Source organism: Xiphophorus hellerii, chromosome 13, assembly GCF_003331165.1.
Source record: "Xiphophorus hellerii strain 12219 chromosome 13, Xiphophorus_hellerii-4.1, whole genome shotgun sequence".
In the NCBI taxonomy this organism is placed as follows: domain Eukaryota; kingdom Metazoa; phylum Chordata; class Actinopteri; order Cyprinodontiformes; family Poeciliidae; genus Xiphophorus; species Xiphophorus hellerii.
This window is the reverse complement of record NC_045684.1, coordinates 7,453,706-7,469,492: the sequence shown is the minus strand read 5'-3', so window position 1 is coordinate 7,469,492 and position 15,787 is coordinate 7,453,706. Positions and strand designations below refer to the sequence as shown.

The following is a 15,787-nucleotide window of genomic DNA, read 5'->3' as shown; positions in this document are numbered from 1 at the left end:
GTAAAAATGTTGTTGAAGGTTTTATAGTGGGGCGATGTTATGATGACTTCCTGAAGACGGTGTTTCAGAAGAAGCAAGAGTTTCATTGAAAGATGGAGGTCCAATTTCAAGGCATTAATACAAAGTCTTTTTTTTCCTATTTGGTGTGTATATAGCATTTTTATAACAATTGAAGGTAACATAGATGCTTGATTGTGTTATAAAATCGCACTATATCCCTGGAAAACACATAATGTTGCCCTTTTTAAAATTGAGCATCTTGGTTTCCAAAGGTTTTCTTCTAGCCCCCCCTATGGATTACAATAAAATCCCACCCAAAAAAAGAAAAACAAATCAACTGGGCACACACATCGTTCAACCAGACAAAAACCTATACACATATTTTGTTTTCAAACTCCACTGAAGTTTATTTCACACTTTAGGTTGCAACAAACTACAAACCATCTTTCCAGCGAAACACTTGTGTAACTGTTTTTTTTTTGTTTTTTTTTCATTCATTCATAGTGCTTCCTGCCCCCGACCCCTCCTGCAATGGCACTGACCCTCCCTGGGGGGAACCACTGGATTAAGAAAAGGCTTCAAATAGCTTAAGTTGAAATAATTAAATTTTTCTGATAATGTCTCATTTCTAAAGGTATAAGTGAAAACTAATCAAAGGAATGATGGATCTAAATTATTTTAAGATTCACATCTATAAATCTTTTGAAGTCTTTTTGTGTTCTTATGCTTTATTGTATCTACACAGTTTTGTTTTCAGTTATAGGGGTAACCGTATCAATTGATAAATCACAAAATAATTTGTTTTTTGATTAAAAACTAAATATTACACATTACTTTCATTCTTTTCTCTCAGTTTGAAATACTGCTGATTATGCTGGGTTTCCTTAGATAGAAACTTTTTAAACTACTTTGAATAATTAACTTACTGTACTGTGTCACAACTAGAATCGATTGAAATGTTTGTGTGACTAAACTGAAATAATTTTTTGGTAAAGTTCCTTGAGGTGACATTTGCTGTGAATTTGCGTTATATAAGTAAAACTGAATTACTTTTTTTATTTTTATATCTTCCTTGATGTAATTCTTCTTAAAAGTACTCTAAATTGTATGTTTGTCTTTTACACAGTTTATGTTTGAAAAGGTTTTTATTTTTTAACATGCTAGAAAATGTATTGACGTAAATTCAATTTCTGGTACAATAATGGAAGTGAAAAACATTGTATTTGTAATTCTTATGTAATAAACTGGATTTACCACCAAGATGGTCTTCTTTCAGCTTAGCAGTGGATTCTGAGTGACATAATAGTGTGAGCAAATTCCTGCTGTCTGTCGTAATAGAACATTTTGTTTTTAGCCTTATTTCATCTTTCATGGACCTGATGATACTTTTTGCCATTTATTTACCGATTACATCTGCTGTGGTTTTGTATTTCTGCAAGTTGTTTTTTTTTTCCATTAAAAATGTTTCCAGGTAATGTTTAGATGTTTCCACAGTTGTGACAGCAGAAGAGTCCTGAAGACATGTTGAGTAAAATGCTTGATCTGGAAATTGTCTTTAACGACTTCATGTGTGGACTAGTTTGCACCCAGGAGTAACTGAATAATTAGAAGTTTCTCCTGAAATCCTTATCAGCTCTTTTTCCTGCCATAAAACATTCCCTCCAAGAGGTGAGGGATAGTTTTGAGGTGGGGGTAAGGATTGTCTAGCGGTCCATCTGGCAGTAAAGATAAGACCAGACTTTGGGTTGGTCTTTTCCTTGGTGTGACTATGTAACAATGTGATGTGTGTCGTTCAGTGAGAAGCTTCTTTGAACGCTTTTGCCTTCGAATAAAGAAACTTAAAGACGAAGATTAATCTTTCTCTTATTATTGAAACTGCTTCTCATTTCTTAATAAAGATTTTGATAATTGTCCATCCTGATTTGCAGTACAGTATTTGCATTTCGGCTCCTCGGAGAACCCTTGAGAAAAATTAATATATTTAAGCTTATTTTAAATATGCTATAATTTTCTGAATTCCATTATTATCAAGAGGATATACTCATTAAGATTATATTAAAAATGTAAAAATAAGTACAAAACCAAAAAAAAGAAATACATTCTAAATGTATTTTTGCTTTCCAAAGTCATTGCAGGAGTCATTTGGCTGTTCAAATGTGTCTTGTTATAACTTGTTGAAAACAGACTAAAGTTATGTCATGTAATGCATAATACTAGGGAGGCTAAGTGGAAAGGTAGTTAGCATAATAGATACCAGGATGTTTGTTTATTGTGGCCTAAATTTAACCAGTGGTGTTATAATCAACATCAAGTGTCCTTAATCATCTGAATCTTTTCCTACCAACTAATGCACTTCCTACCACAGTGCATTAGTTATACTCCACTCCATAGTTTGACTCCACAGATTATTCCCTTTCCTTGCCGTATGTCAGCAGCAAAGTTTTCTGCTACTGCAAACTCAGGAAATTGAGCCTGTTTGACATAAGGCTCAAATTGGGAAGATGTTTTAATGGAAAATCATTTTTTATTCCAAAAACAATTCAGTTTTATGACATATAAGAGGAAAACATGTGCTGCAGGTTTGTTGTTTTGAATCAAAGTAAACTTTTTTTTTCAGATTTGTGCATCATAACATATCTAATATTTATCAGATCTTTAATAGCTCCAAAGAAAAGTGCATCAACATTCATGCTGCTGAAGCTTTTAGACTGAAAAAGCGTGAAAATTTGTAGTTTGATCAGGGCCGGCCCAAGGCATAAACTAAGCAGCCGCTTAACACCAAGAAATATTTCAAAAGATGTTTTAATGGATCCTGCTCTTTTTATCTTGAGAGTCAAAAAATCTACTGCTCTCTCTTGGAAAAGAATAGAAAGTCTGAGTGTCACCATTTTGGATGAGACAAATGTTAACCTTTCCTTCGGAAAGGCTAATATTCATATAAGAAGGGAAGCAAGAAAATTTTGAGGTTTGGCCTTCATTTTATTCATTTGTTAAAATACAAAACTCAACTGAGGGTAATTATTCTTTTTTGTTGTTTTGAGAATTTTGTTCACTTATGGAGCTCAGAAATTGCTTGTTTTTTTTCAAAGGTTAATCTTAAACATGTGTTTTTTTGGCGACAAATACTTATTTTTTCTATCTACAATAACATTAACAGGCCTTTGTATTAATGTGCAGGCGGGACGCCTCCATTTCTTCCCAGATGTCTGACTGTGACATCCGCTCCTCCTGAGCATCGCACTAAGACTGCAGGAGGATTAAAAACATCATTCCATGTGTAGTTCAAAACGGAACTAAAAGTCTGTTTCGTGTTTCTTCAGTGGAGCCACCGTGAAACACACAGGAAATGAAAACAAAGCCCAGATAGCTGCGTTAGCCTTTCTTCAGTTTTAATGATGTTTGAAGACGGGTTTGGTGTATTTGGCAAATATTTGAGTGTTTGCAGTAACTCTGTCTTCACTTTAGTCCCAGAGAGAGTTAATCAACGAGCAGCTAACTGCTGCTGAAGAAACTTTAACGGACTTTTATAAAATCATCGTCCAGTCCGAGGAAGAGATGGATGATCAGCCCAGACTGCTGTTCTCCCGGATTCCCCTGATAATCTTACACCGTATAGGTATGAAACACCTTTACGTTTTACTGGTGATACAGAATAGAGAGGGTTGGAAATAGGCTAAATAAAGTTTTAAAAGTTGTTTCGCCTAGAAACGCATGTCTGTCGCGGGAGCGCGCAATAAACTCTCGCTTATTGATATTACAGACAAGACAAATATTTAAAATATTCGTAACATTATCATATTTCTTAGCCATATTTTCTCTAAAAAGGCAGCAGGGTCGAGTTCAAATCGTGGCAGTGGCAGTTATTGGGGAACTTCCGGTGCCGAGAAACGCATGCCCTGTCGCGGGAGCGCGCATCGCTCTAAACTCTCGCTGTCTAGTCTATTAATGGTAAATGGACTGAACTTATATAGCGCTTTTCCAGTCATTTTGACCACCCCTTAATGTAGGGGATGCATTTTAATTTCTGAGCCTGCCAATATTTGCATCCCCTGTCTATTGTCCTGTTGGTATGAAACTTATAGCGGTAGCACAGAGAAGAAGTGTCATTATGTAGAAAAGGTGAAGTCCCTCTTAACTATTAATTTCTTCAAGTTAGTAGGGGGATGCATTTTTTGGCATAGCAAATTATTAACTTGCCGATATAAGCAGGTCCTATATATTTTCCCCAAATATCATCCTATTGATGTGAAACTCATACCAGGAGCTCAGAGGATAAGTGTAATTATGTATAAAAGATTATTTCACTCTTAACTCTTTCTTCAAGCTAGGAGGAGGATGCATTTTTTGGCAAAGCAAATTATTACCCTGCCAGTACATGCATCCCGTCTATTTCCCCCAAATATCGTCCTTTGGTTGAAACAGTACCAGTAGCTCAGAGAACAGGAATGATTATGTAGAAAAGTTAAATTCTTCCTAACTCTTTATTTGGCTGAGTTAGCAGTGGATGCATATTTTGGCACACCAAATTATGAGCTGCCTATATTTGCAGAAACAAACAAAACAGGAGGGTTAAACGAGTTTATCAACGAGCAGTTGATAAAAAAAAAATACGTATAAGTGTTTTTCACCTGTGAAAATGTACGCCGCTGCCATACGTTTGGCTAAGCCTCAAATCTGACCCTTCACCATGAAACATCAAGGTTCACTATTAAATAGTGAACCTCATTTAATAGTGAGGTTCACTATTAAATGTATTTGTGTTAAAAACTAGAATTAAAGACTGGAGGGATTTCATGTCTATAAAGCTGAGAAATTGTTGTATTTGTTAAATGTGATCATTTATGTCTTGACATTAGGATACGTAGAGATGTGAAACATTTTCCTTGAGAGATGCTTTGTTTTTTTCTGGCATATTCTGTAGCAACAATAATGACAAAATGTATTGCTATTATATAAACCATTCAATAAAATGACACGAATTATAAGAAAATTGGGTGATAAATTGTACTAGGTGGCATTTAATGCCCTTATGGCTACTGAGTATAAACTGATCTTCAGTCTGTTTGTCTTTGTTTTAATGCTCCTCTATCTGCAGCCAGTTGGAACAAATTGTAACCTGGGTGTGAGGAGTCTTAAAATGTTCTTGGCTTTCCTGAGGCAACGGACCTGTGGAGTTTCTCGAGAGAAGGCAGAGAGTAGTCGATAGTCGTCTGGGCAGATTTTATGATTCTCTGGAGAGGCTTCCTCTGTGCTGCTATGCAGCTGGAGAACCACGCAGAGGCAATAGCAGAAAACGTCTCTTAGAGGTACCTCCTAAATTACATGGAGAGGCAGCCATTTTGGGTCAGGGGGCATATCTAGGTAATTTTTCACTTTTAGTCACATCGAACTTTAACAAACTCCTCCTAAGGATTTTAACCTATTGGCTTCATTCTTGGCCAGGATATAGGTAATGAGTGGGGCTTTAAAAGTTATCAAAAAAATTAACTTTTTGTATATGTTCAGGTGGCGTGGTAGAGCGGCGACTTTGGCGCACTCGCCAACGCAAACAAAACGTTATGACTTTCACTTTAAAAGGTCAATTGGCACCAAACGTGGCATGAATGATCCTGGTTGGATCCCTGACAATCCTATGTCATCAGAGTTTGATGTGATCTAAGCCCCTCCCCCTCTGAACAGCGAGTTACTTTTTTTTCTTGGAAAGCTCCATCTCTGACCCCCTTGACCTAATTGAGGTGATCTTGTGTCAGAGCACAGATAACAAGTTGGTCTCACTTGCCTTAAAGCGGCAAGAGTTTTCAGTGGAGGGCGTGGTGATGGCGATGCGGCGAAGTGACGGGTCACGCCGCTGCCACACGTTTGGCTATAAATTCTACGTTTTGACCGAGTTGGACCAAACTCGCTGTGATAGATCCTTATCCAACCCCTGACAGGAATGCAGTCCAATATTTGGTGGGTGTGGACTAATTCCTCCACAGCGCCCTCTAGAATCATTTTAAAACCAGCCCCAAGCCATGCTTTGGCTGATAATCATAAAATTCGGCACACATGTACATCTTGACAGGACGTAAAAAAAATTGTACATCAAAGCATGTGGGTGTGACTAAGCCTCAAATCTGATCATTCGCCATAAAACATCAAGGTGGAATAACATCCCCACATAAGCTCCCAGGTGCATCAAACTTCATTTGTATTATGACAGACCAGAGCTCATCACATTCACATGGCCAATTAGTGACATCACCACAACCCCTACCCCTTTCAACAGGAAGTCAGTATTTTCCCACTCTCTTTCTTCCCTTTACTCGGCGGTTCATGCAGATTTCAACCTGTGTTTCATGAAGTAGAACAACATGATGGTAAATCCTTCTCTCAACACTGGCTGGCAGCAGCATGTGGATGTGGCTGAATGGTGAATACTAATCCATCGCTGTTTGCACCTTTATCTCAAAATCATACATGAATTATTGCATTTGCACTATAATTGTTATGATTGACCTTTGTTAATTGTTAATAAATTTACTCGTAAATATTAACAAAGGCGACTATAATTTTCTAATAAATAAAAAAAATAATTTTAGTATCCGTTCATTTGAGAATTCTCCAAATGTCAGCTGGATATATCGACTGATCTGTATCTCTGTCTGTGCTCTTGAATTTTCAAGTGTTTTTTTCTGTGTTTTTTTTTTGTTCCTTGCTGTTATAAACAATGAACAATTTCTTCTATTTACTTCAGTAAAGTTAACAATTACTCTTTTTCTCTGTTTTCTTCTCCAGATTCCCTGAAGTGTAACGTTTATAACCAGGAGAGGAGATCCACTCTGGACCAGGAGGAGTTAGAACCTGTGCAGGTGAAACAAGAACAGGAAGAGCCTGAAGATCATCAGATAAAAGTGGAAGAGAAAGAAGTTTACTGCAGTGAAGATGAAGAACAGATTGAATTAAAACAGGAGACTGATACCTGCATGGTGGTTCCTGTTGATGAGCAAACAGACCATATTGAATCAGAACCAAACAGGAACCAAGTCATCTTCCAGGAAGCTGCTGAAGCTGAGAACCAAAATCAGGAAAGAAAAAAACCTTTCTCATGTGTCATCTGTGAAAAGCGTTTGACTTTCAAATCTGTTTTTGATGCTCATATGAGAACTCATACGGGTGAAAAGCCGTTTACATGTGTGAACTGTGGAAAATGTTTTAGTCAAAAACATCATTTAACTCAACACATGATGATTTATAACGGTGAAAAGCCGTTTTCATGTGTGAACTGTGGAAAAAGCTTTTGTCAAAAACGGGATTTAACTCAGCACTTGATGATTCACACTGGTGAAAAGCCGTTTTCATGTGTGAACTGTGGAAAAAGTTTTAGTCAAAAACGGGATTTAACTCGGCACTTGAGGATTCACACTGGTGAAAAGCCGTTTTCATGTGTGAACTGTGGAGAAAGTTTTTGTCAAAAACGGGATTTAACTCGGCACTTGAGGATTCACACTGGTGAAAAGCCGTTTTCATGTGTGAACTGTGGAAAAAGTTTTAGTCAAAAAAAGTATTTAACTCGGCACATGATGATTCACACTGGTGAAAAGCCATTTTCATGTGTGAACTGTGGAAAATGTTTTAGTCAAAAACAGGATCTAACTCGGCACATGATGATTCACACAGGTGAAAAGCCGTTTTCATGTGTGAACTGTGGAAAAAGTTTTAGTATAAAACGGAATTTAACTCGACACGTGATGATTCACACAGGTGAAAAGCCGTTTTCATGTGTGAACTGTGGAAAAAGTTTTAGTCACAAACAGGTTTTAACTCGGCACATGATGATTCACACTGGTGAAAAGCCGTTTTCATGTGTGAAATGTGGAAAAAGTTTTAGTCTAAAACGGAATTTAACTCAGCACTTGAGGATTCACACAGGTGAAAAGCCGTTTTCATGTGTGAACTGTGGAAAATGTTTTAGTCAAAAACGGGATTTAACTCGGCACTTGATGATTCACACAGGTAAAAAGCCATTTTCATGTGTAAACTGTGGGAAAAGTTTTAGTCAAAAACGGGATTTAACTCAGCACTTGAGGATTCACACAGGTGAAAAGCCGTTTTCATGTGTGAACTGTGGAAAAATCTTTAGTCGCAAAGGTAGTTTGACTCGCCACGAGGCGTCACACAGGTGAAAAGCAGTAGAAGTATTTTCCATACATGTCCTATGTTGAGGTTCACTATAGATGTGCAACCATGACACATTTTCCTTCAGAGATGTTTTCTTGTTTTTTTTTGGCATATTCTTTATCAAAAACAATAATGATAAACTGTATGTTATTGTATTAACATACAGTTTATGTCAAACTGTATGTTGTGTGTGTACAACATGAAGAGCAGAGGGCTCAGCACACAGCCCTGAGGAGTGCCAGTACTGATGCTGATAGATGAAGAGGCTTGGGGGCCCACTGACTATTTCATGCATTAACAGAGTTTGACCGGACATGGACTCCCTTCCAGAACATTCTCACATGATTGGACTTGAGGGATTGATTTGTATTATTCTGTACCATAGAGAGAGTTTGTGGGGTTTATTTTAAAAGTTTTTAAAATCAATACTAGAATGTACAGAATTGAGTGTTTTCTAAGAAATCTGCAAAAAAGTATTTGTGATAGTTTTGTCTTTAAAGTAAAATTTTCTTTCAAATTTTATTAACCAGTTTTACTCTGATTAAAATCATTCAAATGAAATAAAATGGATTTGTACTTGAAGGAAAATGCAAGATTCACCACAAATTAATTTTCCTGCTTTCATTGCCAGAGCCGGCACAAGGCATTAGCAAACTAAGCAGCCACTAAGGGCCCCAGGGCCACTAAGGGGCCCCCTCAGTGGAGCTGATTTTATTTATTTTTCTTAGTAATAATTTCTGTCATAATATCAAAAGCACACAATGTCACTATTAAGTGGTTTGTTTTTACAATAATATATATTTGATAATGTATGTAGAAATTATTATTTTATTGATAGAAAGAAACAATATGCTCTTGGCGGCCCCTGGTGGCCGCGGTAGGTACCGCACGCTTCGCTGGTAACATGAGCCTCATCCAAACGTGAAAAGCTCCGGTCAGAAGACAAGTCAGCAAAACAATGTCTCCAAAAAGGACTTATCCTTAAGGGAGGGAGAAAAGAAAGGAAGAATAGAAAAAAGCCAAGATAAAGGTTTGTTTTAATGTGTCTTGGTAATGTCATGTAAAAGATTTGTAAAGCTGCTAACAGAAAATTAGCTTGAATGGTCCAGTTCAACAGCCCAACATTTATAGGGTCTTTGTGTTTGTGTGAAACTGAGTTTAAACTTTAAACGAGTTGATTCTCATGGTTGGCTCTGTATATTTCTCAGGTATTTTTGGCTTCAAAACTCCGTGTTTGATAAGGTTTGATAACAATAACTTAAACTTCTCAATGTTTGACATTGTCTAGCAAAATGTATTTACGTCAGGCTACATAGCTGCTACATGGATGAGCTGCTCTATGCTGTAGTTGGTGATTTGTTGTTTGCTGCTGAGCATAATCATTTTGTGGCCAAAACAAACATTATTTTTACATCAACTTCTAAGTTATGTTAAAATCATTTGAAGGATCAGAATCAGTCCAGTACTGGTACCGGTCCACATTGTAGGGGAGAAAGACTCACCTGGTATAAATTGCATTTTTAGCTATTTGTTAGATTTTAAATTTCTTATTTTCATATGTACTCATTTATCTTACTTTAATTTGCTTTTTCTAGCAGCTGTTAACTTCTGTAACTAGGGTTTCCCAAGTCTGAATAAAAAGAGGAGCAGCGAGAGGGGAAATTTAGAGTGAATTGCAATAGACACTGTTTCAAAGTTATAATAATTTATTAAAATAAAAACAGTAAAATTAAATAAGACTTCTATGTAGATGAGAAGAAGTTAGGAAAAACTAAGCTGAGTTGCCGAGGCTTGGCGGTAGGTGCTGACAGGTTCTGGATCGGAGGCTCCCGAGCAAAGAATCACCAAACACCGTGACGTCACACACTCGTTGGATTTCCCTCAATCGATTAATGTTGATCACGGGACAGCCACAGCAACAGGGGGCGCCACCATCTGGGCCAAACGCACCACCTTCAATCCTCAGAGCGAAAAAAGAAATAAATACAAACTATTATTAAAATACCGGCAGAAAAATCAAATAGATAAAACCGGTAAAAGTCTTTTACACTCGACCACCAGCACCGCACAATTCAGTGAACAAGCCGGTGCTGATCGGCTCTCAATAAGCCACAGGATGGGCGGAACCAGCGGTAACTCCGAACAAAGCAGCAGCGATCATTGTGGATATACGGAAACTATAGGAAAGGTTCTGATCTGGTGGAGTGAAGAAACTGTGAAACATGTTGCGGGATGTAGGAGATACGAATCAGAAGACAATATTAACTTTGGATTTGTGGAAAACTGGAATACTAATATTGTATTTGTTTTATTTAGATAAAGTGGAAGAAAAGATTTTACGTCTTTCAAAGACAACTGGCACTGTATGAGAAATCTTTAGATGTGATGATCGTAAGATCCACAAGGTGGCGGTAATGCAATGACATGAATGAACGACAGTCATAAAATCCCAAAGAAGAAGAAGAAGAAGACAAAGAAAATGGCGCATGGTCTGTTTGGTTGAATGTTCGACTGTTTCTCTAAACGAGTTTATCAACGAGCCGTTAACTGCTGCTGAAGAAACATTCACAGAGTTTAAAGAAATCATCGTCAAGTCGGAGGAAGAGATGGATGATCATCGCAGACTGCTGGATTTCTCCCGGAGGCCCCAGATAATCTTACACCGAATAGGTAGGAACCACCAGCGTTTGGATGCAGGTTAAGGTCTAAATGTCTGCACCTTTCTGTATGAGGATCATTTTAGTAAATGTTCTTTTCCCGTATAAATGTTTTGTTAACCGGTAAATGAACGCAGGAATCACAATTACGCTGTGAAAATGGCTTATTGATGTAGAAATAAAATGACCTTTTTATGGCTTTTCCTCCTTTAACTAATCAAACTTACTTTTGAAAACAGGAGAAATGTGAACAATGCAGCGCAAGGTTAGTAAAGCAAACAGCATGAAACAATAATAGTGTGTTAGTAGCTGTAAAATGTAATAATTTGTAATAAATAAATTGTAGTGGCGATTGTTTGTCAAACCAAACATCCTATAAAAGTTCAGTCAACAAGCCACTGCTGCCAGTGTTGGGTAAGTTACTTTAAAAATGTAATCCGTTACAGTTACAAGTTACCTTGTTTAAAATGTAATTGTAGTGTAACTTTTTCGATTACTTTTAAAAAGTAATGTAACTAATTACTTTTGATTACTTTGAGGTTTTAATGAGTATTGACCCATGTTCAACATTTAATTTTTGAGAACTGAGTGGGAACCTTAAAAGAGCACTAAGCTGAGAGGGAATTGCTGACAGGCAATCACAGGAGGTCCACAAGAAGAGATGCCAGCACCAGGCATGTAAGATTTTCTCAGACTCCTCTTATCGGGCCATACTCTTTTCTGCTCCTCCCCCAGGCTCTACCATTTACGCAGTTTGCAGACTAACACAAGCAGGTTCAGAAACCACTTCTTTCCTACAGCGGTCACCTTATTGAACTCTTCCCAAAGACCAGTCTTTCCTTCCCCTCTATCCATACCTTACTGTACCATCCCAACATTTGTACAGTGTTCCTCTTCAATTCGCACTTGTATAGCCCTATCTACAGTGGCTCTGCACATACATGCATTTCCCTAGGGGTATTTTATTTATTCTGCTGCACATATCTATCAACCATCTTTCCTTACCCTAGCTGTGAATAACTGCATTTTATCTCTAAATACTGCATGCTGTACATTCTGCCCACGTTGCACTTGATTAGATGCCAAACTGCATTTCATTACTTCATACATGTGCAATGACAATGAAGTGCTCTAGTTTAGTAATAAATAAGCAAAGTAAGACTTTTACATCACATTTTATTTTTCTTGATTTTTTCTTTGCACACCCTTGCTTGTAAAATTAAACACGGCACAATACAGTGCATCAAGAATTAAGATGGACGATGGGTCCCGAGTATCAGATGGACTAAACGTGCCTTTCAGAAGAACGCCTGGATGCTTCCTCTGAAAAGAGAGAAAAAGATAGAAGAAAAATATACTATAATTAATAATTATATGTTCAAAGTAGCATTAATTGGGGCCTGCCCATAGCAATACATAAGGAGAGTAGTGACTGACTGACTTGCGAAGCAAGTGATAAAATTCCACAAGCTAATGACTACTATTTAGCTAAGCTTAGCATTGATGCTAATTTTTAGCATCAGAACGCTGGGTCCAAACCGACGGGCGCACTTTGGCAGGCCCCCGTTACATTTCTTCAGGAATTTTCTAGTTTACTTTATGTTCATCATGAAAACCATAACACTATCACATTGCATACAATGTCTCATGGGAAAGAATAGATTCCAACGTTTGTCATGCATCAACACCAAACAGTCAAATATTCATAAAACAATACGCTTCGTCTATCAGTGAGTTGCACTTACCTCTAAATGTTTCCTCAGGTTTGACATAGATTGCTTCGACGTGGACAAGTTCTTGATAGCCGGCAAACACTTCTTGCACTGCACGGTTAAATTTGAGCCATTTTCACATATGTAAATGAAATGCTCCTTATATTTCCAGTGCTGGAAGGTTGTCATTTTTGATGCGCTGCTTGAGCTGAAATGGAACCGTCCGCTCGCTTGCTGTTCCTCCAGGAGGCTCCGCCAGCACAGGATGGAGCATCAGAATGGCATTGCGGCTGGCAAATATGATAGAGACAAGGAGCCGCAGCGGGAAACGGCGATATAGGGCGCAAAGCAATAAAAATATCGTTACATATTTCACAAAGGTTTTTGTTCATATTTTTTTTAAAATGTAACTAAATTTGTAATTCTTAATATTTTCGGAAGTAACTGTAACTGAATTACATATTTTCTCATTGTAACTGTAACGAATTACAGTTACTCTTTTTTTGTAATTAAATTACGTAACGTCGTTACATGTAATCCGTTACTACCCAACACTGACTGCTGCACTGAGGTGATGCTTCGTACGAAGGTGAAAGAAGTTCAAAAAACTTGAAGATTGCTTTTATAGTTTATTTCTCCCAGTTTGACAAGCAAATAACAAAGATCAAACTTTTCATTAGTGATGTGTTGAGTAATGAAGCGGGTAAGACAGAGAACTCACCTAAACCTGAGCAGTTAAAGTTTTTATTTTTTAGTAATAAATCGTTGTCCCTGGTGACATAGCGAGTAACAAGCCAATCACAACCCTCTTTTCTATTTGTTTCTAGTTTTCTTTTGGATCCAGCCATTGTTTCATACAACGAGATTAATCGGAATTTATGTATCAGAATCACAAAGATTTTAAACTTGTTTATTAATTGTAAAGCTTCATGTTGTTTTCACGCTGCCTATTTTACATATATTGTCCAGTTGATGTCACAGTAGAGCAAATGAAGCACCGCGGTGCATCGGCTCATGAGTCGAATGATTGGATGGAGTTCCTCAGGGCTTTTAAAAAAGTGGACTAAAATGAAATTTGAATATAATTTATAGTATTTGTTTAAAATCCGTTCATTTGAGAATTCTCCAAATGTCAGCTGGATATGTCGATTCATCTATATCTCTGTCTACGCTCTTGAATTTTCAAATGGATTTTTGTTCATTTCTGCCTTATACGTTTTACTTCAGTAAAGTTAACAATTACTCTTTTTCTCTGTTTTCTTCTCCAGATTCCCTGAAGTGTAACGTTTATAACCAGGAGAGGAGATCCACTCTGGACCAGGAGGAATTAGAACCTGTGCAGGTGAAACAAGAACAGGAAGAGCCTGAAGATCATCAGATAAAAGTGGAAGAGAAAGAAGTTTACTGCAGTCAGGCTGAAGAACAGATTGAATTAAAACAGGAGACTGATACCTGCATGGTGGTTCCTGTTGATGAGCAAACAGACCACACTGAATCAGAACCAAAGAGGAACCAAGTCATCTTCCAGGAAGCTGCTGAAGCTGAGAACCAAAATCAGGAAAGAAGAAAACCTTTCTCATGTGTCATCTGTAAAAAGCGTTTGACTTTCAAATCTGCTTTTGATATTCACATGAGAACTCATACGGGTGAAAAGCCGTTTTCATGTGTGAACTGTGGAAAAAGTTTTAGTCAAAAACAGAATTTAACTCTGCACATGAGGATTCACACTGGTGAAAAGCCGTTTTCATGTGTGAACTGTGGAAAAAGTTTTAGTGTAAAATGGAATTTAACTCGGCACATGATGATTCACACTGGTGAAAAGTCGTTTTCATGTGTGAACTGTGGAAAATGTTTTAGTCAAAACCGGGATTTAACTCAGCACTTGATGATTCACACTGGTGAAAAGCCGTTTTCATGTGTGAACTGTGGAAAAAGCTTTTGTCAAAAACGGGATTTAACTCAGCACATGATGATTCACACTGGTGAAAAGCCATTTTCATGTGTGAACTGTGGAAAAAGTTTTAGTGTAAAACGGAATTTAACTCGGCACATGATGATTCACACTGGTGAAAAGCCGTTTTCATGTGTGAACTGTGGAAAAAGTTTTAGTGAAAAACAGGATTTAACTCGGCACATGATGATTCACACTGGTGAAAAGCCGTTTTCATGTGTGAACTGTGGAAAAAGCTTTTGTCAAAAACGGGATTTAACTCAGCACATGATGATTCACACAGGTGAAAAGCCGTTTTCATGTGTGAACTGTGGAAAAAGTTTTAGTGTAAAACGGGATTTAACTCGGCACTTGAGGATTCACACTGGTGAAAAGCCGTTTTCATGTGTGAACTGTGGAAAAAGTTTTTGTCAAAAACGGGATTTAACTCAGCACATGAGGATACACAATGGTGAAAAGCCGTTTTCATGTGTGAACTGTGGAAAAAGTTTTAGTCAAAAAAAGTATTTAACTCGGCACATGAGGATACACACTGGTGAAAAGCCGTTTTCATGTGTGAACTGTGGAAAAAGTTTTAGTCAAAAACAGGATTTAACTCGGCACATGAGGATTCACACTGGTGAAAAGCCGTTTTCATGTGTGAACTGTGGAAAAAGTTTTAGTCAAAAACAGAATTTTACTCATCACATGAGGACTCACACTGGTGAAAAGCCGTTTTCATGTGTGAACTGTGGAAAAAGTTTTAGTGTAAAACTGAATTTAACTCGACACGTGAGGATTCACACAGGTGAAAAGCCTTTTTCATGTGTGAACTGTGGAAAAAGTTTTAGTCAGAAACAGGATTTAACTTGGCACGTGAGGATTCACACAGGTGAAGAGCAGGAGAGGAGATCCACTCTGGACCAGGAGGAGTTAGAACCTGTGCAGGTGAAACAAGAACAGGAAGAGCCAGAAGATCATCAGATAAAAGTGGAAGAGAAAGAAGTTTACTGCAGTCAGGCTGAAGAACAGATTGAATTAAAACAGGAGACTGATACCTGCATGGTGGTTCCTGTTGTTGTGCAAACAGACCACACTGAATCAGAACCAAACAGGAACCAAGTCATCTTCCAGGAAGCTGCTGAAGCTGAGAACCAAAATCAGGAAAGAAGAAAACCTTTCTCATGTGACATCTGTAAAAAGCGTTTGTCTTTCAAATCTGATTTTTATGCTCACATGAGAACTCATACGGGTGAAAAGCCGTTTTCATGTGTGAACTGTGGAAAAAGTTTTAGTCAAAAACAGCATTTAACTCGGCACATGATGAT

At 37.6% G+C, this 15,787-nt stretch overlaps 2 protein-coding genes and 1 long non-coding RNA gene across 3 annotated transcripts; 2 read left to right on the top strand and 1 right to left on the bottom strand.

Moving 5' to 3' along the window:
• The first annotated feature begins 7,161 nt into the window (after positions 1-7,161).
• On the top strand, positions 7,162-8,241 carry LOC116730948 (gastrula zinc finger protein XlCGF8.2DB-like). The gene is made up of 2 exons (XM_032580521.1): positions 7,162-7,827; positions 8,080-8,241. Exons 1-2 carry the CDS (start codon positions 7,224-7,226, stop codon positions 8,163-8,165), a joined length of 690 nt encoding a protein of 229 aa, XP_032436412.1. The 5' UTR covers positions 7,162-7,223; the 3' UTR covers positions 8,166-8,241.
• A 3,734-nt stretch (positions 8,242-11,975) lies between these two features.
• On the bottom strand, positions 11,976-12,803 carry LOC116731005 (uncharacterized). Its single transcript, XR_004341458.1, has 2 exons — positions 12,563-12,803; positions 11,976-12,140 (listed from the first exon to the last, which is right to left on the bottom strand). It is a non-coding gene; the product is annotated as an uncharacterized LOC116731005 (long non-coding RNA).
• Positions 12,804-14,156: 1,353 nt separating this feature from the next.
• Positions 14,157-15,422, top strand: LOC116730970 (gastrula zinc finger protein XlCGF8.2DB-like; the record flags this gene model as incomplete). The annotated part of the gene is made up of 2 exons (XM_032580544.1): positions 14,157-14,931; positions 15,268-15,422. Coding segments are annotated over 2 exons (930 nt in total), but the record flags the coding sequence as incomplete, so codon positions are not given.
• Positions 15,423-15,787: the final 365 nt, after the last annotated feature.

Coding starts and splice junctions, on each gene's coding strand:
- LOC116730948 (XM_032580521.1), top strand. CDS start 7,224: ATGATGATTTATAACGGTGAAAAGCCGTTTTCATGTGTGAACTGTGGA. Junction 7,828..8,079: donor GCACATGATGATTCACACTG/GTGAAAAGCCGT, acceptor GGATTCACACAG/GTGAAAAGCCGTTTTCATGT.